A 26773-nucleotide genomic window follows, 5' to 3' on the forward strand; every position below is an offset into this window, starting at 1 on the left:
ATTCGGGTATGGCAGTCCAGAGGGCTGAACTAGCAAATCAAGTAGATGTATGGAGTTATTGAAGTAAATCATGTTGCTACGCAAGGCGGAGGGTCGGTGGGAGGGTATCAAGTAGATGTATGAGTTATCTCGTAAATAAGAAAATCAGGTAAGTATTTTCATAATTTACTTCAATAACTCCATACATCTACTTGATTTGCTAGACCAGCACGGACTCAAACCGTAGGGAGGCATGTTTTCAATTGTAAGCCTAAGAAAATTTAAAAGAAAAAACAAAAACAACGAAATTTAGGGAGAGGGGGAAAAAGCCGCAGCTGCTTTAAGCGCCGAAGCAGCAAATCTCGCCTCGCTGGACGGAATGTCCTTCAAGTAGAAAGAAGTGAAGGAGTTAGTTGAGCGCCAAAAGGCGGCCCTCAAAAATGTCCTCGAGAGGAATGCCCTGTATACTAAGTATCATGGGCCCTCGGCCTAGTGTCAGGAGAACAACATCACCTGCTGACTAGAGCGTAAGAATCGAAATTTGTTGAAAATTTCAACAAGAATCGTGATCGGAAAACTGAAGCTTTTAAGGCTCAGTAAGTGATCAATCGACCAATCTGAGAAGGCGAGATATCTCAGAACCCCTACCGAAATTTAAGCGTGCCGCTTGCTAGTAACTAGCATGCGACTAGCAGGGCACTCGCTTAATAAGCGAGTGCATGCTAGCGAACAGTCCCTGCTCGCTAAAAGATCGCTTAACTATTACTCTGCACGCATATCACACGCTTATTAAGCTAACCGCATGCTAGTTACTAGCATGCCGCAAGCTTGCGCAAGCTAGTCGCACGCTTCCCGCAAGCTTGGAAATTTCTGTAGGGGAAGCCTCCGCGTGGGAGAAAGCGCCCAGAATTCGATATCTGTCTCAAATGCGTGAGGGCAGAAATCTGCAGAATTCTGATAGAGAGCTGTGGTAAAAAGTTACTAGCGGTCCGAAGGGGACCAGGAACGACGGAGAGTAGGGATTTAGGAAGAAAACCACTCGTAAGGCAGACAAGGGTCGAGAAAGCGACTGAGTGCCATCCTGTTAAAAAGGAATGCCGCGGACATGTTGCCTATGTAGAATAGAGCAGTCTGGTCAAAACAGCTCAACCGGGCGTGTCAGGGATACAGCGCGGTACACATCACGACAAAAGTGTGTTAGAGCGAGTGATCGAGAGAGAACTCAGGATCCCCTTTCTCCCATACTGATTGAAGCACCCATCTGAGGGTGCAGTGCCCGCGGTGGAAGAGGTGGCTTGGCTCAAGCCACCATCGCCGAGAGAGCCCGTGAGGCTAGGCTGCGATGGCTGTCCGCTGGGCGGGGGAATCCCTAGCAGCAGCAAGTGTACGCCAGAGGGAGCTGGCGAAAAAAAATCTGTCACGATATTACGTGTAAACGACCATCAAGAGATGCTCTAAACGAACAGACATCGCCAGATATGATACCTCAACCGTTACATTCCCAACGGAATCGAATGAGGTAGCAACGGCCCTGTCCTATCAAGTTAGGGACGGAAACTGGCTAAGAGTGTCGAAGTCCTCGCTTGAAGAAACAAGCGAAGGAGACTTGAGGAAGTAATCACAAAATTTCCATCAGTCTGCGGTGAGAACCAGTTGTTTATGAAAACAGTCACAAGGCCTGTTTCTCAGGTGATCGTAAGAGCGAGCACCGCCGGCGCCGGTTGCGGCAGCGTGGAACAGTCCAAAAAGCTGCGGGGGGCGGCAAAAATGACGCCCTAAGCAGCGGGGGATGAGAATCTAAATTTCTAAAAGAAGAACTCCAGTGAAGTAAATCACTTACATGGAGAGGCTCATCCACAGTCGGCCCGAGAGAAGGCGGGTCGTAGTGATCGTGGTTAGGAAGGCATAAGCATACATCCATCCACTGTTACATCATCCTCGGTCGTGCGGTGACCCTGGCCACATGCCTTGCATGGAAGGAGGATGAAAGCAGCATGCGGGGCGACTCGAGTGTGCCGTGAAAAAATTTCTAAGAAAGAAGCCGATTCGACTAACGGGCACGGTAAAGACATCCACCGTAGACCACTCCGCACAAGGAGGGAGCGGCGGAGACGCCCGCAAGATTGACCCACATAGAGGGCAGTCTATAAGATAGACAGAGCTCGACCGATGGTCTGGCGGTGTACAGTTTGGTGTGAACTCGCCGACCCGGTACGGTGGGTGTGCCCAGAAAGTAGGCATAGAATGCCGACAGAGAATCCTGGGGCTTTAAACAAGTTTGAACGCGCGTACATAGCCAACAATCTCATGAGATGTACGGCGGTTACTTTCCTCCGAGATGATGTTTACCCAACCGGGAAAGACTCGGGGAACAGCTGTGAATGTCAACAGGAGGGATATCTAGCATATGAAAAGCTGATTCCTTCCACGTATTCGGTGCGGGTGCTGCCGGCGGTGTCCGGGGGACGACCCGTGATGGCAGCTCGGGCAGGGTTCGTACGAGCCGCCCGAATACGAGACAAATAGGTTAACATAACCATAATGCACCGGGTGGTGAAGGCATAGCGATTATTAAGCACAGGAGAACTTTTAATCGCCGTGACATTCAGATCCGATATACATACTCATAAGCTCGGAGAGCTATGAGATAGTGAGACATACCGCTGAGCGGTGATGGTGCTCATATCAGAGTCGCCCTCTCTTCAGCGGCGATCGCTGGAGAACGGGTGTCTGTACTAGCCCTGACTCTGGCGTTGCAAGGGTAGGAGCTAAGTAAGACAGGGCACCCTTACTTTCGAATAGAAAGTGAGGTTCAGGCCAGAAAAGCGACGGTCCCGTCGCCTGGGCGGACGGTCCGCGGACGTGATAGGTTGTCCTCTCAAAGCAGCCAAACATTCTCACGAGAGAAGTGCGGCATGCGGTATGTAAGAGATTCATACCTCCAATCTACGGGCCCGCTTAGGGGGAAGAATGGAGAGAGTTACCGCTGAAGGAGTCGTCGCCGTATGTGAGCTTGACGTAGAGGGCGAATTCGGGAGAACCTGCATAATAATCGCCCCCCCCCCTGCCTCTGCCTTCTCGCTAGCCTCGAGAGGCTTGAAAATTTCGAGACGGCGGCGCCGTAGCCTGGCGCTTCCGGGTAGCAGCAGAGCGGGGGTGGGTTTACACCCACGGAGCTGGCGGCTTCCTCGTCGTAGGAGCCGCCTCGTCTAGAGCGACCCCGTCACTCTCTGAGACCCCCAATTCGGCCGATTGAGCTCGGAGCGCCTGAAGAGGCGGGGCGAGAAAATATGGACTCCCTTGCTTCATCAATACCCCCACTCGGAGGGTAGATGTGAGGTAGATACTTGTCAAGCAGCGCCTGAGCGCTTACTGAAAAATCGACCGCGGGATAGGGGTTGTCCTCGTAAAGGGAGTCTCGCTCTATGGACTGAACCGGGGGGTTGTCCAGTAAGCGCCGGGGTGGCCCCGCGTGTCGGCTGGGACACGTGCTCTGAGATCGACGAAAATGCTGGAAAGCACACGCGATCTTGGGGCACCCGGTTAGTCGGTGCACTGGCTGGCGATTTAACAGAATCGCTCGAGGATTTCCCGGGTGTCTGGTGGTTATTGCCCACTTGTCTCGCTTGATGCTCAGGGGCATCAGCGGGGTGAGTAGACGTCGAGGGTGGGGTGAACCCGCACTACTCGAAAGCAGAATGTAGCAGCATGAATAGCTGTAACATCTGACCACCGACACAAGGGTCTGAAGGAGGAACGCCCATGGCAGCAGGGCTGGCCAACCTCTCCTTCGACCTCTTCTTCTTCTTCTCTTTCTGCGGGCTCCGCCGGCGTGGCCGGGGCAGAAGAAGGCATGAGAGGCACGGGTGATTTCTTACGATTTGCCGCCCCTGGCAGGGCGGCCGCCGACAAAGAAAATTCACCCGAATCTGACGGGGTCAGATTGTGGTCACAGCCCGATGTGTGACGCCTCTCGCGGTAGCAGAATATAGCAGCATAACATGTATGACTGTAACATCTGGCCACCGATAAGAGGGTCTGAAGGAGGAATGCCCATGGCAACAGGGCTGGCCGACCTCTCCTTCGACCTCTTCTTCTTCTTCTTATTTTGCGGGCTCCGCCGGCGTGGCCGGAGCAGAAGAAGGCACAAGAGGCACGGGTGATCTCTTACGATTTGCCGCCCCTGGCAGGGCGGCCGCCAACAACGAAACTTCACCCGAATCTGACGGGGTCAGATTGTGGTCACGATCAGATTGTGGTTACAGTCTGTGTGACGCCTCTCGCGGTCAGGGGCTGGGCGATCTCTCCCGATGCTGTCAACGGAGGACGACTTATACGGCAGAGATCCTGACCTGTGCCGGGGGGAGAGAACCGCACTCTCCCTCCGGACTTCTGGTGACCCGGTAGCCGGTGGGTCGCATAGCCCTATGGGTGCTGCGGCGGCAGGACCTAGTTTAGGCTTGGAAGCCTTGGCTACCACTTTTTCCTTTGTCCGAGACCGTGGCACCACAGTCTCGGCCTTCCTTCTCTTAGCATCCGACCGCAAATTCGGAATGCTGATCGACGCACCCTCATACTCACCGCCGCTGGGCGCTCACCGCGGCGTCCTTCCTGCTCGCCTGGAGGCGGCCGACTTCTGTAACTTGCAATCGGGACGGTCCCCGTGGGGGGCACCAGGTCCTCTGGGGCTGTGTTAGTCCCATTCAAAGATACCTCTCTCTACCCTGAAAAAGGAAAAACAAGAATTTTTCTTTTTCTTTTTTTTTTTTTTTACAAAGATCTCGCTTAGATTAAAGGTGGAGACCGGAGTGGTCTTTCCCTCCTCCTAAAAGGAGTTTGTTTGAGCAAACAGAACAAAACAAGAGGGGAGGGGTAGGGAGGAAGAAGAAACTAAGAATAGTTTAGGTATCTGCCTGTAAGAAAATAAAAAGGAGGTCGGAGACTTTGAAAAAAGAAACTCCTACAAGGTTCCCCTACTATATTCTCTTTTTTGTGCCCGAAGGAAAAATTCGAAACAAAAATTCAAAATTGAATGCAAGTTCAGAAGAGAACGAACTTTCCACCTGCGAAGAAACACAAAAACAAGCATTTCAGAGCAGGAAGAAAAGGGATTGAGAGACAAATAATTCCAGATAAGAGAAATTTTACGATAATTTCCAAGAGGAAAAAAAAAAGTAACCTCCTGTGGAAAGGTAAAGAAATTCAGAACAGGAGGAAGGAGGAACGTCTCTAGTAACGATTCCAAGAGGAAGAACGACACAGTAAATCCTCAAAGGGAATCGTAGAGCCCGCCTGTCGAAATAAAAAATATATAAGACTAGGAGGGAAGAGGGAATTGAACGAAGAAAACAATTCCGGGACAGGTCAAAAAAATTCTAACAGGAAGGAGACCCCACCTGTAAAGAACAAAATTTTTTTTTTTTTTTTGGGGGGGGGGATTGAATAACCACACAATCATCAGGTATAATTGCGTAAGCCGAATTAAACAATCCCCGAAGCGTCTGTGAATAAAATATTAATCAAGAATTTTATTCAGAACAGAAAGGAAAAGGAATTGAGCTTTAGGATGCGCCTGTGAATAAAATATCAATCAAGAAATTTATTCAGAACAGAAGGAAAAGGAATTGAGCTTTAAGATCCGCCTGTGAATAAAATATCAATCAAGAAATTTATTCAGAACAGAAGGAAAAACGAATTGAGCTTTAAGATCCGCCTGTGAATAAAATATCAATTAAGAAATTTATTCAGAACAGAAAGGAAAGAGAATTGAAGAATTAATCAATCAATAATCAATCGAAAATCTTAATAAATCAATTCCAGAAAGCAAGGAAGGAACAGAGTTGAAGATCCCAACCTGCAAAAAGAAATAACAATAACACCCTCGACAACAAAGTGTAGAGGCTGTCTAGAATTTAATTCAAAAACGGCACCAAAAGCCACCACGCTTTGAACGTGAAGAACAATAACCATGACAGGTGGTGAAGGCTTGCTGCCACGTAGGCAGGCCAAGCCCGGTGCCTCGCGAACGCGCTAGCGATGCGGCGCGACGAGAACTCAAACGTTAGAAAAACAATTTAAGTGTCACCAAAAACACGTCTAAAAAGTCACGCCAAGTGTAAATTCTGAACACAATCTTACACACAAATGGAAAGATTGAAATTAAAAGGGAGAATGCACCACAGATAAGCGAAAATAATATACCAAAGCTCAAAAAGATTTGAGCTCTTAGGAGACTTATCTGAGCACGTCTTGACAGGTGGCTTGCCGAAAGCAAAAGAGGAAGATGGACGCTAATTGCGCGGTGATCATGGGTAGTAAGCCTGAACGGGAGAGGGCGCGCTCGCGCTTTTTAAATCCTTGGGAGTTCTATTCGGGTATGGCAGTCCAGAGGGCTGAACTAGCAAATCAAGTAGATGTATGGAGTTATTGAAGTAAATTATGATATCTTTGGCAGCACGTGTGACTTAAAATGACATACATGAAGCGAATTATATTTCTGTTTAATCTTTCTTATAGAAATGTTAGGCTTTATTGTCTAAAGGATGTGCTTGGTATGATCATCCTGGTTACAGAATCTGAAATGAAAATAATTATTATCATATCGAACGAAATACACATCTATCACTAAATCAGAGAAAAATAAAAAGAGATAGACACCACATACAAATTGCATCATATTACTTACCGGAACACAATGCATTCTGGGTATAGTTGAGTTCAACGCCCTGTCTACGGCATTCCCGGATGTAAGCTGATTCTGCCTCACATGAACATAGTCTGTCTTCCTGACATTCACACATATCTGTTAAACAAGACCTAAAATTACATAAAGAAGAAGAAAAACAAAAGAAATACGTTTTGCATAATTATACAATATTTCTGCATTAGACGGAGATGATATGAATTCTTAAAAAAGGCAAGAGTTCATTACTCCGAGTACAGGCCTTCTTAAAGCACCTCCCATTCTCGTTCTTATAACAGGGATAACATTCTAGTATGTATGGTATAACAGGAATTATCTAACGCTCATGGGTAATGTTAAGGAGTTGCTCTTTAAAAAAAATCACCGTATTTGATCATTCGCCTACCCCTCATGTTAAACTTATATGTAAAGATTACATTTATTTCACTCAAGTCGACTAAATCTTTAAAATATCAGAGACACTGTTAGGGAAGGGACTTTCAGGGCATAAAGGGGATCCAAAAATTGACTGTAACTCTGCATGGGACCATAGGCATTATGATCTCTACAAGTTTAATTTCGAAGTGTGTTTATTCCTTGTATAAATATCTCACTAAAAATCAGACAACTGGGGTAGGAAAAGAGGGAAAGAAAAATAATAAAAAGAAAGAGAGAAAAATAATAGTAAAAATATTGATATCCATTCTTACCTATAATAAACCCATAAATCGACGACATCGTGACAGGGTTGAAATGTCTTCGACTTGATAGTCCGACACGCCCTCTGTGCCCGTCTTCTTGCAACGCTGTCGTCCCAGCAAGAATACTTTAACGCTTTCGTCACTGTCCTATCACAAAATTTATTACCGCCGACTCTCCACGACTCTCCAAACGTTCTTACATCATTCGTAAACTCGCCTTTGAGAGTTCTTAAATCATCATGACGGTCCCCGTTGTAGTTACCGCACAAACCACACATCTTGCTCTTGTACTGGGGCGGCACCGACAATTCCACAAAACTGTCCCCGTCCCACGATAGAATTATACCTAAGGAGGTAAATTCATGGTTGGGAAATGATAAAAGAAGCATTATTTTTACATACATCATTTTCAATGGGGTTATATTTTTTATTCTTAAATCAGTTTCATTGATAGTTGAAATTATTGCTTATACTTTGTTCTCTGTTCGAATCTTCTCACCTGTCAATGTGGTACATATCAAAACAAGGAAAGTATAGTATATTAGTTTAAATGCTTGAGAAATTTGAAAGCTTCAACCCAAGTGGCGAAACCCCGAAAAATTGTTTTGTATCGCATAATGGAAATGCCAGTACTCCCTGCAGTAATCGAAAATCTCCTATTAACATAATAAAAGTTTTTATAGTTATTTCCCTTTAGAGAAAAGAATTCCTTGGTTGAGACACTCACCTATATTTGTTTCTACTATGACGTTATAACTATCTTTGTATATCCTAAACGCTGTGTCGATGCTATAAGGAACTGTGATAGTCTCTCTGTTGACACGGACGACATAGTCTTGAAGCAGAGTGATTGAGTGTTTTCCAAGGGTCAGAAACACCGTCTTTGTCCAAGAGAAGGATTTGGTGTTGCGGCCATCATTGCGAACCCTGACCCGGAAGTCATTGGTACTGCAGTCGGCTGCCAGAAGGTACTTGCAACGGCCCTGGAAATTGAAGAGTCGGCCATCGAAAGAGCGGTAGTGTGGATCGCCGAATACTGTGCATACTCCATTTTCTGACAAAGTTTAGAAAAAAGAAATGCTAGATAAAAATAACTATACAGGCAATAGTGAATGACTCAATGAAATTTCGACAAAGCCCTCAAGTTGTTTTTAGTATAGGTAGACAAAGGTCATTGTTCAGAGATAGAAGGCCGAGGGTTTGTATTTCAAAAACTTTGCATCTTCAGTTTGTGTTCATTATCTGAAAATTACACCAGAATAGGCCCCCCAAAAGCACAACAAAAACAAACAAACAACTCATTCGCTCTTTAAGAATGAAAAAAAAGAGCAGTTCAAATTTGTCGTTTATTCGCTGTAGATTGGGTATAAAGTTCATTTTCGGGACATCCCTGTTTATACAGACTTTAAAAGCATCATAAACTGAAATTCGAATTAGCATCAGAGTCTCTTTGAAACATGAATCATCGTCAGATCCAATCTATGAATTGCAAATTGTCATTGTTAAAGATCTAAATAACTCTTAATGGGTACAGGTAGTGATTTTGTCAAGTCATAATATCCGCGACCTAGTTTCTGATGATAAAAGGGTGCGCTCAATATAAGTCAAATCAAGTTTCCGAACTTATCCACCGTCGGGAATGGTGAATTGCCGGTTGTAAGAAACCCCTTTTGATGGGTAAGAAATAAAACAGTTATCTATCACGATCAAAGGAAGGTGGATTCTGAGGTAATCAGGCAGAACACCAACCACAATATTTTCTTTTCTTCGAGAGAGGGTCGTAAAACTGGCCCCACAATTACTGACAATATGCAACCAGTTCTGTTGGCGCTGTTTTTCCTTTATTCCTATATCTTTATGGTTCCAGGGCCGTGTCCCTGTCTATCTTCTCAGACTTTTTCTTTTAATCATTGATGTCTTTAATATCATTGACCCCTTACTATGGACACCGTTATATTGTTGGCTTCTACGATTATTCCATCGTTATCCCGCCCAACTCTCCACCCCTATACCTTTCTACAGCAGAACCCCATCTTAATTAGCCCATTTCCTCAGCGCGGTATTTCGTACAAGAATATTTTGGTCGTCACGTCGGACTAGAAGTAGTACAGTGTGTATATAACATTATCATCAAGTAAGTGTAATAAATGAGCCTGCAGATACCACACTGTTATTTCTGTGCAAAAGGGGAAAAGGTTGAGGTACACTTGGGAATGGGAAGATAACATGCGCCCGCTGTTGACGAGAAATGGGTTAAGGGTGTCCATCGTTTTTTTTTTTTTTTTTTTCTTTTTAGTTTTCTTTTCACCGGTCCCAGATTCAAAATAAAGGGAACGGCATCAAACACTCAACAAAGAAACCGGCTTCTTTTCATCACAAATTTGATAACCCAATTTAAGAAGAATAAAAGATTTTCAACAAATTGCTGAATTTGTGAACAACGCTGGACTCTATATCGAAAAGCACTTCAATATTTACACAAAACCCCCGAATAACAGTAAAGGATAACTTTGTGATCGCAACCTATTGGTATAAAAAGCAATCAAATTACTATCTATCATGGAAGTGATAAGTCCTGTGTTCCGTCGTACTAGCGATAAATTACTTTATTTATCATCTTCCATTGAGTTCCAGCACATACTGATCATTCTATTCGATAAGGGCCTTCAAAGCCCGATATTATCTCTCATAATTGGCGGCTTTATCCATATTTATCGCGCCGTGAAAACGCGTGAATAGCACCTTTCCTCGCCTGCCAAACAAGCAAAGATGGATGACGGATGCGGAGATCAAAATCGATGTTTTGTGCCAAAAAAAAGTTCCTAAACTTGATAAAATATTTGCACACTATGATGTTATCGGCATTCCATTTTGGTTTCAGCATCGGCCCCTTTTCACTCCCAAATCCACCCTGTGGTTTTCGAGTGGTGTTCCCCAAACTCCCATAGTCTATATACACACAATGGTTACTCTTGGGTTACAATCCGCATACTATCATACCCTTTGTAGTTCTTGACATTGATAGATTCGGTGCCCATGGCAAGATATTTATGAATGAAGTTCATTTTTCCTTCGATGTACGTGCCTTTCGATACACGACCTTGGATAAAAAAGGTTCCCCATAAATACTTAAAGTTACAATGAATCGTTCATTGTTCCAAGATAAACACTCTTATAAAGTTAAACGGGTACTTTATGACTCTGAGGAGAATGTTCGGAAAATGGCCTAAAGGAAAGACAGGATATGGTTGTGTCGGTGATGATGCGCATAAAGGAACCATGAAGCATTATGCTGTACATGAGGCATTTGGTCGTGATAAACTCATCCCATTACATACAATGATTGGAATACATTTAAATCCCACAAAATATGCATTCACGACCGTACAAGTAAAAACTGCAAGAATCATGGGCCGTACATTTATACCGTTGATAGCTTGTTACACGGTGTCTAGATCTCAATCAAGTTTTTACTCAAGATCATATTTTTTTAGCTTACATTAGCTGTATACATTATATAAACTCGTAGGTCATCAGACACGTAGCTGTCAAGTCATAGTACGGCGACCCACAATTTTCATGTCTTGACTGTTTTCTGCCAACAAAATTCAAGATTATCACAAACAAAAATCGTGAGGAATAAACTGAGCCTGTCGTCTTCATTTATTAATGGAATGTGACGCTGGGTTTAATTCGGACTTCCCTGTTATCCTGAAAAAATTACCGCGAAATAATGACAAACTTACTTTCTATGCACTGTGGACAGCAATCTCCTTCGAGCGTCTTCAGTTCAAAATTCTAGAAAAGAAAAAAGAAACAAGATAATAATATATATGAAAACTGTATTTAAATTTCATGATATTTTCCGTGGCGTTTGAGTCCCTTTCAATAATTAACTTTGTCAAATTGCTTTGAACAGAAAACAGACCACAGAAAATGAAAAAAGGAAATATTTTGTTCGTCTATTTTTCTGTTAGGACAGGAGTTACAATCGCTTGAAATCAGTAATGCTTGTAGTTTGAGGGCAAGTTATATAAAAAAATCTGAAATGAAAAATACCGAAATAGAAGAATTTATAGAATACAAATTCCAGGGAAGAAAAATTAATAAATCCAAAAAATAATACAAGTAAAATCATTAATATATCTTTATTGAATTGCATTTATTCCATTCAGCCAATTCTGAACCCTATCGCCAGTGTTCGTTTGCCATAGTTGCTTTACTCACAACAATAACTCCCATTTATCATAAAAGAATTTTCACATTTATAATTGCTTGCAATTATCCTTAGTTCTTTAGATAATCTGTGATCAATTTTTTTCACTCGTTTTGCTCACCAAAGTGGATCAGTTCGGGATCGTTAATCAATTCAACATCGATACATTTTGTCATGCTTGTAAGGAATACCTCTTCATAATACCAGGTAATCCCTGGCACTAATTAGAATACTCAATATCTTACAAGTCATTGTGCTATTGTTTTGAACTGCTCAAAGGATTCTGCATTATGATCTGGTGTACTAAGCCAAAATGCCCCCCATAGCGCTTAAAAGGCGCCAAATAAAATTGATTTATAGGAGGGTTAGGTGTCACAAGAAATTATTGACTTTATCACTAAGAAAATGAAAGTTTTAACTGAGACTCGAAGAATGTGAAATTTTAGGGGGGGATTGAGTTATCACATAGCGCCTTGCAAAAAAGTAAAAACCCATGTATTGATACAAGTCATCTGGACATGTCGGCTCAGTGGTAGAGCGTCCGCCTCATGAACGGGAGGTAGTGGGTTCGGTCCTCGGCCGAGTCATACCAAAGACTTCTTGCTTGGCGCTCAGCATTTAGATTACAGAATGGTAATAAGAACATATAATGTTATGCAGGGCCTGCTGGTAGAGCAGTTTCCTAACTGAAGTGGCTACCATGGGTAAATAAAACGTTATTATTATTATTTATCTGGATGATCAAAACTAAAAGAGCAACACAGCATTTGAACATACTTAACGTAATTTCTGGGATTTAAGAAAATGTACATGGACCAGCCCAAACACTGGGATTAGATATGAACCTGAAAGATATGAACTGAAATCAACTTAGATTTAAACTTTAATGGGCGTTAAGTGGTAGGGAAAAAGGTAAGCAGTATGCCCAGTGTGTTCACGAATCATTATTTTCAAGACAACTACACCTGGGAGTTCATATGCCTGCTTAATTGGGTGAACAAAAAAAAAATCCGAATATTCTGGGCACCAAAATATCTGAAGACTGTTAAAATAAGCCAAAGTCTTATGACCATTATCAACTCCCAGAAACTCAACGCTTCCTAGTACCCAGTATCGCATGGGTGTCAACGTGATTTTGTCGTGCCTTAATCTCAACAACCAAAAGTCCTCTGTTGTCATTGTTTAATCGTCGCCTAAGAGATAAAAGGGACAATATCCTAAAATCGATCTATTTGTAATGGGTGATTGGTGATGCAAGCCCAGTCAGTTATGGTTGGTCTGTGGTGATGAATCTTTTATTGTTTAAGAGGTTCATCAGTCGGTGGTGCCTTGAAACATTAAATGGTGTCATGCGATGTCAAATCATTGGCAATAAAAACTATTTTGTTAAGTCAGTGATGGAACCCCCTGTTACTCCTATTCTTCGACCGAGTACGCAAGAAAGACAATTGAACCAAAAAACAATGCACTCTATTTTTTTTCGTACGTACTGGATAATGGAGCTAAAGGATATATTTTTAAGACATCAACTTGAAAATTTGTTTTGTCGGTTGGGACAAAAAGTACAATTTGCAAATGAGGGTTTAAAACTTAATTCTGCCAACTGTAGAATGGCAATGACCTAGTACTTGCACGATTATTGAACTCAAATGGGTAGGGAAGATTTTAGCATTCATAGGTTGTCAACTTCAGCGAGTTTCGAATCCCAAACCTTCCATCTCTCCTCGTTTTGTAAGATTCTTTGATCTACTTCTTATCTAGAGTTTTCATCCTATACACTGGTCAGCGATTTCCTAGGAGGAAAATGGAGTCCCCTTTACTTTAAAATGGAAGTAATACTCTGTCAAGACTTAGCCAAGGTCTGAAGGTCACTTGCTAATTCACCCGATTCACAAGCATGACCTTTGCGTAAACGGCATCTTTAATCTAAGACACGTATTAAGTAGGACACTTAATCCCTTTGCTATGGTTACACGAACATCTTCCCGACATGCCCATGCATCAATATGGGAGTTATTACTTATCGTAACAAGCAAAAGAGTAACCTGTGCCATAATGTAGTATTATAATATTTCATTTTCTGATGATTGTTGACAAATAATGTATTCACGTTGACTGGTGGTGGTATTTACAATCTCCTTCAGAAGTGGAAGCATGTATTTTGGACCATGAGCTAATATTAATATTGGATGTCCGCCCATTATCACTAGGAAATCGTTCAACCGATAGTTCATGCACCGGTATCGATTATAGACCAATAACTCTACAAATCAATAATTGGGAAAGCTATTACCCTTGACTAGTGTTTAAGAACGGTATCTCAATGGGATTATGAAGTTTTCTTTTCACGCACATTGGTTTAATCGCGCGCAACCCCCTTCATTAAATCTTCTACGAATTCCTTAACCAATAAAAGAGATCAACTGAGAGGTATTTCTTGGCACTTGGTCAATATTGACGACCTATTGACATAATTTATGTAACCCATTTGAAAATCAACAAGTGATTTTACGAAATTTGAAAATAATGAATTATGTAAAATTGCACATTTCAAAACAAAGAGGTAGTGGGTAGACCAAAAGAGTGGCAGGATTAGATGTCACTTAATAACATAAAGCAAGTTTAGCCGATAGATAAAATAAATTGCATTTACGGTCTATATTTCCAATTAAATGTGATCACCCAGGAGGTCATATTCGCAAAAATATAAATGTCATAGCATTTCAAGAACATCGGAGAATGTATATAAGACTGTGTTTGGCAGAAGTAGGATGATGATTTTATGATAGGATGTTCCTCTGACATCTATCTCATTGCTTCTTGATAACCTCTTATTACTTGTTTCCATGAAGGACTTGATGTTTCATTCCTGACCGAGAATCGGCATAAGAGTTGACATCTTCAATCCGCTTATGCACACCTGATCGGAGCAGAAAATTCGGTGGCGCCACGGTGACCATGAGGTATTCCACGTGCTTTCACGCCTAATCGGCACGATGTCCTTAATTAATACCCACTATCTCCTTACAAAACCTAAACAAAACGTTGCATCAGTTTCCAGTAAAGGCTCCAGTCAATAATATCGATTATTTCGTCTGCTTTCTGTATAAATGTGGCTTTTAATTATAATTCTTCTTCTGATCACCGATCAATTTTAATCATTTACATTTTTGTTTAAAACTTTCTATAATTTGGTTTATCTTTTTCACAGATGAATATGTACCTGTCATCAACCTAAGTTCAATATCATAGACGGCCTGGCCAAAGGTGTGTTTCCGAATTGTTCAGTTAACACGATTATTTGTTTTCCGTTCAGAAAATAAACCATAAAGGCCTAATCTAGAAATTGATATATCCATATATACAAACCGCTAATGTTGCATTTTTTCTGTTTCGAATCAACTAATTCTGAACCATCAAAGTGTTTGGGATAATATTTGCAAATATACAGCGAATAGTCTATTTGCCAGTGGTAGTTGGTCGTTTGATTCCATCATCATAAATACAATCGGTTCTAGTCTAGTTATGGTCAATTATTCGGTGTGCATGACCCTTAAACTAATGGTCTCTGGAAATGGCATGCCGAGGGGTGTAAAAACCGTTCCGCTTCACAACGGCATACGGCGATAAGTAACAAAGGGTAATCGATAAATAGTTTGTTTGATCAACTGAAATGGATGATCACATCCGAGGCCCCCAGAAGATTTCAAGACAGAAGAAACATGAATTCTTTCTCCTCATTTGTTTCAATTTGAAATTGATTTGTTGGTGGGGATGCTCTGTGGTGTCTTAGGCTCAGGGTCGGAGAGTTTATCTTAAGAGCTGATAATTATCAGGGGATTCGTAGGATTATCGTGTGTCCCCTAAATTAAGAAAGTGGAAGACGTTCGTTGACCTAATATCAATAATTTCCTATTCCGAAATAGATGTACAGACTGTATTTCGAAGTGAAACTTTCATTTGTTGATCCCAAACTGTCTTCCAGATATCTATTTTGATTCATGCCAGTCGATCATGCATGGCGCTGTTGTTATCTGCCAAAATAAGTGTTAGCTATGGAATCATTACCTAATCAATATGGGGAGAAATTCGAAATATTCATTTGCTCCCCCTCAAGAGTTTATCAACCTTTTAATTTGTTCTTTCTCCTGTCTCTCTCTCCATCTCTAGCTCATTCTCATTCTCTCATCCAGTCTCTCTCTCTCTCTCTGTCCCTCTCCCAATCCATTTATCTCATCATATCTCTCTGTCTCTACCTTCCTCTATCTATCTGTGTCTCTCATTCTCTTAATCCAGGAACCGACTTCCGATTCCAACTTGATCTAAATCCTTAGTCTAAGTGTTCCCGGGGAAGTTACCTTTGCCAAATCTTAATACAATTTCCACACTATACCTCATGACAGCTGACTTTGCTGAAGTGCATAGGACGAGATGTTAGCCAGAGAAGAAAGGATATTTGACAATGCTTTTATTTCTTTCATAAGGAAATGACTAATACGGAAAACCCTATCTTGTTCTAAGAGGTCGGCCATCCCCCCCCCCTCTCCATGGTCCTTCCTATTTCAGATGTAATCGTTTTAACGCTTATCTATCGCATATTGTCATACAGAACCTGACATTAACCCCGACCAATGTCGAATATTAAGCTCGTGGATCTTGCACAAGAACTGGATATGATGATGCAGTTTTTACAGATATTTAAAGCCAATATGCCACAGCAAGTTTATAAAGTATCAGTTTAAGTCCAAACTTATCACATAGTCCCTGACTTCCTACCCAGAATCCAACATTTTTTTTTATTTCCGCTTGCAAGACATGCTCACTAGAACAATGAAAATTGATAAAGTCAATACTCTCGTCCATCCATACCACAATAACTTTTCAAGGAATGAAAGGATTATAGTATATTTTCAAACATTCTTGTTAAAAAATACTAATAGGCTTCCCAACTTCAAATTTATATTGTCGAATGTTTTAAGCAAAGAAAGCACATGAGTTAATGGCAGGCACCCCTCTGTGTGTGGCTGACCTCTTAAAGGGACATTCTCCATTTTGACGACAAGTCACCTAAATCATTTACAAACCACTTACATTACAAGAAATTAACTAAAATATAAGTTCATCCGACATTATACATGTCACATGATCGGAATATGGATGAATATAAGGACATATATGCTCTCTCTTTCTATCTCTCTCTCTGAAGGATGAGAGGGCTAACAATCATGTAAGGGGTAGGGTCATGGTGTAATAATCCGAATGGCGCCATTCTACCACTCTCAAGAACAGAAAATCATTGGCCAATTGAGAAAAATTCTAAAATGCAGTTTTTAGAAAAGGACAAGTAGTGATTGGCTTCCATCATGTCTATACTGTAGTGCTTGGAAATGAAAAGATGTGCACCCTTACCGTTTCACACTCAAGATCCAAACGACACTCTTCAACTCTGCATCGTACAAGTCCGTTGTTACAGCTGCAGGATTCACACACAGATTGATGCCACACGTCACCATCCTACAAATGTTACAAAAATGTTAAGAAAGCTCGGTCAACAGTAAGAGGGATCGGATTAGGACGAATGTCAAGGTGAAATGCAATCGATATTTTCACTGTGTTAACTACTCTCACTAAAGACATAACAAGGGACGTGAGCTATTGCATATGATTAGATTTTTAATCTAATCTAATCTAATGCATTGTCAAATGATGACAAAAGGTAGGGTAAAGATTGGGTTTGCTGAAGAGCATATCATGGGACTAAAGTAGTATAGTAGACTTTACAACCAAAAAAAGAAGAAGACCTTTTGGGGAGGGAGGAGAAAAACAAGGGGTGGGAGAAGACGAAGAAGAAAAAAGAAAGAAAAAGAATAAGAACAAAAAGAAGAAGAGGATGTGAAGTGGGAAGGAGGATGCAACAGAGAATGAAATTATGCTTAGGCCTACCTGATATTTGGTCCCGTTGACGTCACACACTAAAGGTTCGCAGCGAGGACAGCAGTCGTCCTCTCCCTGTACAACATTGCCCGACGGACAGTTTAATGCTGACGGACAGGTTTCTCTATGGCACATAACTGTTGACTCCTATTTAAAAAAAACATAAGCATAAAATTCATCAAAAGTTGTCAACAATAATCAAATATCATAAATTAAGTAAATATACAAAATGCAACAATAAACTGCAAAACCGTAAACTTTATGATAAATCTATACTAGAAACATTGCGTAGTTAAAAGAAAAGAAAATAATCAATACCAAACTTGATAAACGAAAGACTAGCGAAACATATTGTAGAAATATTCGAACCGTCAATTTCCATGATGGTATATCAATACAAGACAAAGAGAAGAAGGGATTTGAAATTCACCTTCTAATATGTCACACTACCCAAGCCCGCTGTCAATCGTTAGATTAGCATATACAATCTTCTTCTTTTTTCCAAAAAGGTATAATGTTCTGCAATATTAATTTCATCTTCGAACCCTTGTGATAGAAGTAGGTTGTCAGTTTCAAAGTATTTTCAAGGGATTAAGCACTCTCTCGTCTATCTCGTTTGATATGTCGGGCCAAAAATAAAAGGGGCCCCTTCGATTCCGAAACCAGCAGAACTTTCTGCTCAGCTTTGCACTTCTTCCTTAGAAAGTGTCTCCCAGAAGACAAAAGGTGACGAAGGATACAATCTTGCTCTAAGCGAAAGAGATAATTCAATACATGATCTGCGTCCTGTCTCATACTATTGTTTCTAAACGACAAAATGTGTTAAGTCGGTCGTCAACTTATTTTTTCTGGAGCGGCCTTTACCCGGATGCACATTGGGCAACACTTGTTTCGATCAGGAACTTCGTTCCAGATACGACATGACCGGTCAGTGACAAATTATTGGTCAGAGCTGCATCCTTGTTTGTGAATTGATATTGTTGTTTAATCAAAGGCCGAACAATAAACATCTTATAATCACTTCTGGCCTAAAATTGCGAAATAATGAGGTCAAAATGATCATGGGTTTAAGTTAAGAATTATTTTTGCGAGTTGAAAATTAAAACATCTTTCAACGATAAGAAAAAAAACGTCAATTCTATTCCGTAGAATAGAATGGTGCTCGTGACTTCCACGGTTAACATAAAAAATAACATAAACTCTCGTAAAAAGAAAAGAAAAATGTCACATTGTACGTTGATATTCGGGTAACCTTTAAGCTGGTAAGAAACACAAAATTCAACACGCCCTCAGCAAAGAGCAACATAAGCCAGTCCCCATGTACTTAATCCCTTATTATCCCTTGACATTTCCTACACTTTCTAGGTCAAGATCGGATTCATAATCCTGATGACTTTTAACAATACATTTGAGGAGAAGAAGATGAGTGTTTTACGAGTGAGCAAACGAACGATAACGGTGATTATCGTCAGTATCATCTCCTTTATTGTCATATACATCACCAGCATGTCGATCATCACCATTGCCATCTATCTTGACGATCATGATGAACATCATAATCATCACCATTATCATTGCAACCACGAATGTCATGACATGAAGATGATCACAATCATCGTCATGATCATCTAATCACAAACTTCACCATTATCATTTCCATTATTCCTGTTAAAGCACTAGTAAGACAAATGGTCTTACAATTTGTTGCCCTTAATAGGCTTGTTCATCCTTATCTATGCACTTCCCTCATAGCCTACTCCCCCACCCACATCTCCCAGGTTTTTCCCTCCTTTCTCTATTCGTTTACACAAAAAAGTAAGCTTTCATCTCCATTTTTCAAATTCCATATTTGAAAATCAATACGACAAATCAAATCGGATAACATTCTGCATACGTACACCTACGCAAATGCATTTATTCAGAATACAAATATACTCTACTTGAAAAATCAAAAGCATTTTATTTCACTAAAACATGAAAATATATATGGTGCTCTATAGCGATGACATTTCCGTGTTTCCCGCCGAATAATCCGAACATCTAACGCGGATGACGAAATATGCCTTCGATAGGCAATTGCAGAGGAAATCCGAACTTCGTCTACGCTTGTTGAAAAAACGTCTTCTTTGGATAATTAGGAACGATAATTAAAAGCGGAAACGAATTATTAGGAAGGCGGAAAAGGGAAGCAGATTGTGGATAATCCATGGAACTTACCAAACAAACGCACTTGGTGCACTTGTCTTTGAAGACGGTCTGTCCTGCGTCAAAGATATTGTTTCGGAAGAGACACCTGTCTCCGAGATCAAACACTTTCCGTTGAGCTGTAATTGTGGGGAAAATGTATTTTAGAAAATGTATCGTAGGTGAAACGAAGAACGTAATTTTAGCTTGGGATTTCAATACGATTTGATGCAAGCTCCTCCAAAATTAAATGGCAAAATTAGTTTTTCTACAATATAATGTCGGTGGCTTATGACAATCCGGGCAAATCGGTTATTCCAGATTTATGAACATATTAGAAGTATACAGATAAGAATGCTTCCTTTCTAACTATACAGCTTTAACGTTTAATGGAACAATAGTTTTAGATCATCTGCCCACCCTACACTCCTAGCTGATCACACGTAAAATGTATTTGTCTTGCTATGGACAGAAAATATAGCATTTATACCAAAGTTCGACGCAGTGTTGCCTACACTGGATGATACAGTGATCTAAAAGCAGTGTCTCTGTAACTGCTTATTCAAACTCAGTTTACAGTTAGTTCTCTATACTTTGCACTCACATTATAGCCTAATACAGGTCAACTGTCAAAATGGCGCACAGAAGATCATGAGTTACGCAACCCCCCAAAATGACGGTTGAATATCGGAGATAAGTGAACTTACCGACACATTTTGGGCAGCATTTTCCCTCTGGTGTTTCGACTTGGTATTCGGGGCAAGAAAGGACGGGGCAAGTTTGTTTAGAACACGTGACTCTTCCATTCTGCAGAAAGAGAAGAATAAAAAGGTGACGAAGCCCTTAGAATTAGATAGATACTATCAATGGAACAGAGGCAGTGCAAATACGAATAAATGATAAAGATACAGCATGTCGGAGATGTAGCGTGTTAGATTTAAAGACTAACGCCATGTACGAAAACAAAGCGTCAACTTTGTTTTACTTCATATCAATTTTCCCAATAATTCAATTTCGTATCACTGATGTGACCTAATGAATGTCGCTTTACCTGCTAATGGCGTCAGATAGCTAGATAATGAACGTGGGTTTCCCCTTCGTTCACGACACGTTTTCTCGTTCGATACATGAATTCTACAGTAGTATAAACTAAAGTCCCTTAGAAATGAATACGGCACGAAATATGAAAAGCGTCAAATTGGCAACGCTTTGATTCACCATGCTTACTTCACAGACGCATTCCGTGCAAGGATCGGAATCTCGGGAAAACTTCTCACCGTCGGCTCGTAGCCTTCCATCTACAAAGCAACCTAGAGTTCAAATAAAGAATACGAGGTGGAAGATTAGCAAAAGGAGGGTATGGGTAAGAGAGGGCAGAAGGAGAGAAGAGCATAAATGTAAATTGAAGGAGAGAAGGGCAACTACAAGACGATAAATAAAAAAAAGAAATATGAATAATAATGATAATAATTGTAAGTTTATATTGTGCAATTTCTATTTGGATATACTCAACTGCGCATTACAATACATAACAGATAAGCAGAAAAATGAAGAATGAAGAAATACTACCAAAACAAATAAAACAAAAGCAATTTATACAATAACCACAGCCGATTTAAAACGATAGTATAATGGACAAAAGGGTAAAGATGATTGTGTTCACACAGTCGTGGTGGTTACCAACTATTTCAGTTATTTCTATAATTATCATTTCTATATTTGTTTTTAATCTATTTCATTGGTGGTTTGTCCAGGGTTCCCCAAGATCAGTGAGGTTCACCAGAGCTGATCGATTTGGAATAATATGAAATGATTGTCAAAACATGGTTTGGATGGTTGCGGCTCGTTCCACGCGTATTATCCAGGGGTTTTCTGACGCAGTCGGGCGCATCCGTACATAAGCACAACTTTCAAAAGAAATTCCCAACGATTGACGGCGACCCGACTACCAATGCGCCGGGTTGGCGCGGGGGCAACGTCGGCCCTCGGTTTTTCCCCCAAACACTGCCTCGATACTCCAATTTTCAAACTGTAATTTGTCGTGTACCTTGGAAACAAACCTCAATTTCTTTTATCCATTCAGTAATTGGGTTTTTCAGTTTGCCTTTTGTAATGAAGATGGGGGACTGATTTCAAACAATGTAACTGCAATATCGAATGGCTTTCACGGGGATTTAGTTTTTAATGCAGCTTTAATCTGCTGATATGCCGGTGTAGCCAAGGCATACTGAGTAGTAATGCGTGCGTGTCATCACTAAATTCATGGATACCTAAAATGCAATTCATCATCCTCTTCAAACGAAAGATGTCATTTCATTTTTAGGACTATTGTTACATCTGATAATCCCTCGTCATTTTTCTTTACTATGTCCCTTTTCTTTCTTCCTTCATTTCTAGAGCACAGCTTGAAAATAGAAAAAAAAGAAAACGGCCCACTATATGCTATCAGGCAGTCACTATGTTCCCTGTAAAAAGGCGTATTGCTAAAGTGTCATTATCATATAATCTATTCAAAAATATCACCACTTAACAGCCTGGCGCCATAGAGCTGGCGTGCTCATTATGATTTATAATACAGCGCTTTTCCCAAATACAAATTTGGATGCATTCGAGATTTAAATAGCGAGTACGCGACACGCGATTTCATTCATGAGGCGGGCCCAATTTGTGTTTTCGTAAATCGTACATTTACCTCGCCAATATCTACAAATTATCCACTGTGATGACTAAAAATTACGACAAATATATTCGTAAAAAAAGAGAGAAGCAAATATTATTCCATATGAAGCAGGTGCCCTAAGCAAGCCCCCAGCGCTGTCTCGCTGAATAATGCATTCTACAGACAATTTACTCCAATGATTACGGTTTAGATTGCCATTTTATATCCATCGTTTTGAAGATAAACATTTTGGTTATGACTTGACAATTTGTTGGAAAAATCTGATTGAATAGAACGTTTAATTTATTCCCAAAAGGCACCCTGAAAACATCGAACAAACACTGATATGAATTCATCTAATGTGGAAAGTCTATCGGGACTCCGGCCTCACATCAAATCTATTATGCCTTATCTAATGTGTTAGTATTGATTTGAGAAAAAAACTCTAGTATAATGGGTAAATAACCTATTCCAACTAAATGTCATCTAATTGTTTGTCTTAAAATTTAGTTTCATAAAAAAATTGCTATTTTCATTTAGCAGTGTTTTTAAACTTCAAAATCAATTAGCTTGATGATCCTTAATCTCTATCTCTAATTCAAACCAACAACGTTTGCCTTCTAGACATGCCAGTGCTTTCTTTAAAGTTTTTGGATGAACTTTTGCGTGAAGTAAAGGGGAATGAAACCTTTGGAATAAGTAGGCTTGTGTCGAAACAGAAAAATCAAAGAATAAGAACAAAGAAAGTTTGAGAAAAATCGGACAAACAATGACAAAGTTATGAGCATTTGAATATTGCAATCACTAATGCTATGGAGATCCTGTCATTGGTAATGCGACAAGGATGTGTGATGTCACATTTGAACAACTTTCTCTTTGATGGACTATAAAATACCCTCAAAATGTCTCTTTCTGTTTTTTCTTGTAGTGATACAAACTCTTTATCCATGATGTATCCTTTAAAAATCTGTATTACATGCCCTCCTATAGAAATAACACATGATCTACTGATAGATGAGATAAAAGAGGCAATTTAAGTGAAATATATACCAAAGTAATGGGGAGAGTTGTTCACAAGTGACATCACACATCTTTGTTGCATTGCAAATTTGAGGATTTCCATAGCATTAGTGATCGCACTGTTCAAATGCTCATAACTTTCTCATTATTTGTCCGATTTTTCTCAAACTTTCATTGATCTGATTCTTTGAGTTTTCTGTTTTTACACATGCTATCTTGTTCCAAAGGTTTCATTCTCCTTTAAGAATTCCAAAAATTAAACTCCATTCCACAAAAAGTTCATCGCCCAATGTCCCACATTAAGTACTGAGCATGCTGAGTATTAGGAAGTAAATATAGAGTCCCTATATCTCTATCAGTACTAGTTTCGACATCTAAGTTTGATATCTATTTTCTGGACCAAAGAACGGCACTTTCTACTAAAGAAAGGTAAGTATGTGCCCAATATCTTGAATAGATGTATCGACTAATGATAAACCATAAGTGAGAGTAAAATCACGATTAGATACATGGTGATCTTGATAACCTGTGATGTGTGGTTGGTAACGACGCCGAATTAAGTAGCTTCTTACCTGTACATGAAGGACAGCATTGTCCAGGCAACACCTGAGAGCCGAAAGGGCAGTCGATTGGCTCGCATTGCGTGACGGATGCTGTTATAACGCCCTCCTACAATATGAACGATAAAGGAAAATGAATTAACGAAGAGCATGTGACAGAAAAGTCTATACTAATGTTGAATCAAAATATAATTGTTGGGTTGGTTATCATTGAATATTTTGATAGTGTGATCGTCATCCTCATCCTCATGGGCTTTTGAAGATCGCCATCTCCACCAATATAAGTTTCATTATCTTCATCACCTTCATCATCGTCGTCAACAACATCATCATCACACAGACACACACCGTCAACATCATCGTCATCACATTCATCATCATCATCAACATCATCATCATCATTACCATGATAATTGTCATCAACATCAGCGGCAACATGCCATCGGTGATAACATCGTCAGCTTGATCATTTTTTTTGCAAGCATCTCATGTATATTATCACCGCCAGCATCATACTTTATTGACGATGACGGTGACGATGAAAATTATTGGCAATGATGATGTTGACGATGATCACCATAATTCAGAAATTTGACAATGATGTGTGTCACTTCTTTAATGCAGTATTATTTGTGGAAAAAATACAACGCGTTTTGGGGGCAAACGTTTAGACGTTCCGGACAAAATGGAATCAATGTAAGGTGATATATGTTGCAAACGCGAATAGCCAACAAACTTTACATCACAAGGAAAGACCCGGATTAAATTGACAGGTTCAATATATCAGTATATTCTTCCTTCGATGAGAGCATATTGCCAAAATACTCTTAAATATTGTTATCTAATAAGAGGTAATAACACCGTCACAAATCTCACTAAAGTCGGAATTGTGTGACTCAAAAGATGATAAGGATGAGGTTACCTAATTGTAACGGTTGGATTCGCCGTACTTTTTTTTCTTCTCCCCATATCTTCATTAACTAAATGAGGCTAGAGACGACCACAGGTGTCCGACCGAAGGAAGTATCAAATTTGTCAACTCTGATCCGACACAGACAGCTTATGTCTTTTCCGTCACGATGAAAATGGGTTTCCGCTTGTCATGATTACGGAACGATTGTCATTTTATGTCAAACAGGTCTCACGACAAATGGAAATGGATTTGATTGAGTTTCAACTACAGGATTTCCATTACTCATGCAATAAAAAAAGTTCAAGAAGGTCAGTGTACCAGTAGCATAGTTAGCTGCAAGGAAGTAGTCTTCGAGAAGTATGACATATACATAATATATGAAGCAGCGCGAAGCAGCAACATTGTTGGTCTCTTGAATTTTGGAAACCCTAATGGTCTGTATTTTTTTCCGGTGACCCGGGTTCGATTCCCATGTGGTGCGCTAGTGCCCTTTGGTAAGGCATTTATCCCCATTGCCAGGTCCCTCGGAGAGGACCTTAAGCCGTCGGTCCCCTGGTTGCTTGCTCACAGGCATTCGTGCTTTCTATCAGTCAGGTAAAAACCTCGGTATGACATGACATGACAAGAAATTTGATCGCCTATCATGATCCAATCTGAATCCAAACAACTATTAAAATTTGCCGATTGTGTTTCACTGTTTTAACTCAAGCAATGATATATTCATCATATCCGTGGATCTGCACCGATAGCAATTATCTTAATCTGTAATCGAACATATCGAAAGTGCGAGTTGTGTACGTCTACCATGTGATTACGTCATTATGCCCTTTACGATCAGTCTTGGGTAGGCCTATATAGAATGAATTCGCATAGTCCAACATGACTCAATCTAAAGAACATTCGATGCCTATATTTTGATTTTAGCTCATGGCATTATGGACTTTCGGCAATATGAATATTACATTCCTGCACTACGGTTATGAAGGTAGTTTGGTATTGATTTATCTTTCCAATACTACAGCAAAGCAGTGCACCTGCCGTTTAGAAGCGTTTTGTGTCATCGGATGACAGTGGCAGGTGGATTCGTGACACATTACTTTGTTAGGGTTAGCTCCTTACCAGAGAAATGACAAAACAGTTTAAAGGTCTGTGTGATATTGATTTTATGTTAAATATTGTTAACTAAATTTAGAGATGAAATACAAAATCATGCATGATTACATTATTTACTTCAATTAAATAATGAGTTAATCTACCTATTCATTAGATAAAGTTTATAAATTGATTTATTGAAGGAAATCATACAATCATTCTTGATATTATTACTTACGAAACAAATATTGAGGTATTGATTGATTGATTGATTGAGATAAAGAGAGGATTTAAAATAACAAGTTTTGTGAAAGCTGCTCAGATTGGGCAGAGAATCTTGTTAGTGAAGTGTAAGTGTGATTCAAAAAAGATTCTGGAAAAAAGGCAAAAAAAAAGAATTAGAGGAATCGAAAGAAAGTGAAGGAATAAAAGAAAGAATAAGAACGAAGAGAAGGGGAGGTAAAAAGGGGTAAGAACTAGAAAAAGGGGAAAAGAATGAGAACAAATGCGAAAAACAAGAGGGGGCAATAATAAGAAGGGAGAATAAACAAGCCAAACGATACCACCAAACGACGAAAAACAAGAAGAATTCTGCAATATTTGACAAAAATGTTGTCTATAGCGACCAATACTACCGACTACTTACCCGGCATTGAAATGTTCTACACGGGTCATCGTGGGCAGTCCATGTATCACCACTATTATAAATATCACCATTATACCGACAACCTGGAAAGGAAAGAAAATATTGATATACTAAAGTCGCGTTTTGAAATTGGCTTTCAGACATCTATCCATAATTTTTGACAAAGTGCCCCAAGTTTAATCATGCG

At 40.2% G+C, this 26773-nt stretch overlaps 1 protein-coding gene across 1 annotated transcript in view; it reads right to left on the minus strand.

The window, feature by feature from the left end:
- LOC121424882 (BMP-binding endothelial regulator protein-like) overlaps positions 1 to 26773 on the minus strand; it is a 47839-nt gene that overhangs the window by 9752 nt on the left and 11314 nt on the right. The window contains exons 4-14 of the mRNA XM_041620735.1: positions 26587 to 26669; positions 23948 to 24044; positions 20924 to 21006; positions 20404 to 20503; positions 19730 to 19836; positions 17522 to 17659; positions 16988 to 17092; positions 11109 to 11160; positions 8090 to 8416; positions 7372 to 7708; positions 6665 to 6795 (exon numbers count right to left, since the gene is read on the minus strand). Of these exons, the coding sequence (XP_041476669.1) occupies positions 6665 to 6795; positions 7372 to 7708; positions 8090 to 8416; positions 11109 to 11160; positions 16988 to 17092; positions 17522 to 17659; positions 19730 to 19836; positions 20404 to 20503; positions 20924 to 21006; positions 23948 to 24044; positions 26587 to 26669 (1560 nt within the window). The remainder of the gene's footprint in view (positions 1 to 6664; positions 6796 to 7371; positions 7709 to 8089; positions 8417 to 11108; positions 11161 to 16987; positions 17093 to 17521; positions 17660 to 19729; positions 19837 to 20403; positions 20504 to 20923; positions 21007 to 23947; positions 24045 to 26586; positions 26670 to 26773) is intronic.

Source organism: Lytechinus variegatus, chromosome 1 (genome assembly GCF_018143015.1).
Source record: "Lytechinus variegatus isolate NC3 chromosome 1, Lvar_3.0, whole genome shotgun sequence".
NCBI classification, from domain to species: Eukaryota; Metazoa; Echinodermata; class Echinoidea; order Temnopleuroida; family Toxopneustidae; genus Lytechinus; species Lytechinus variegatus.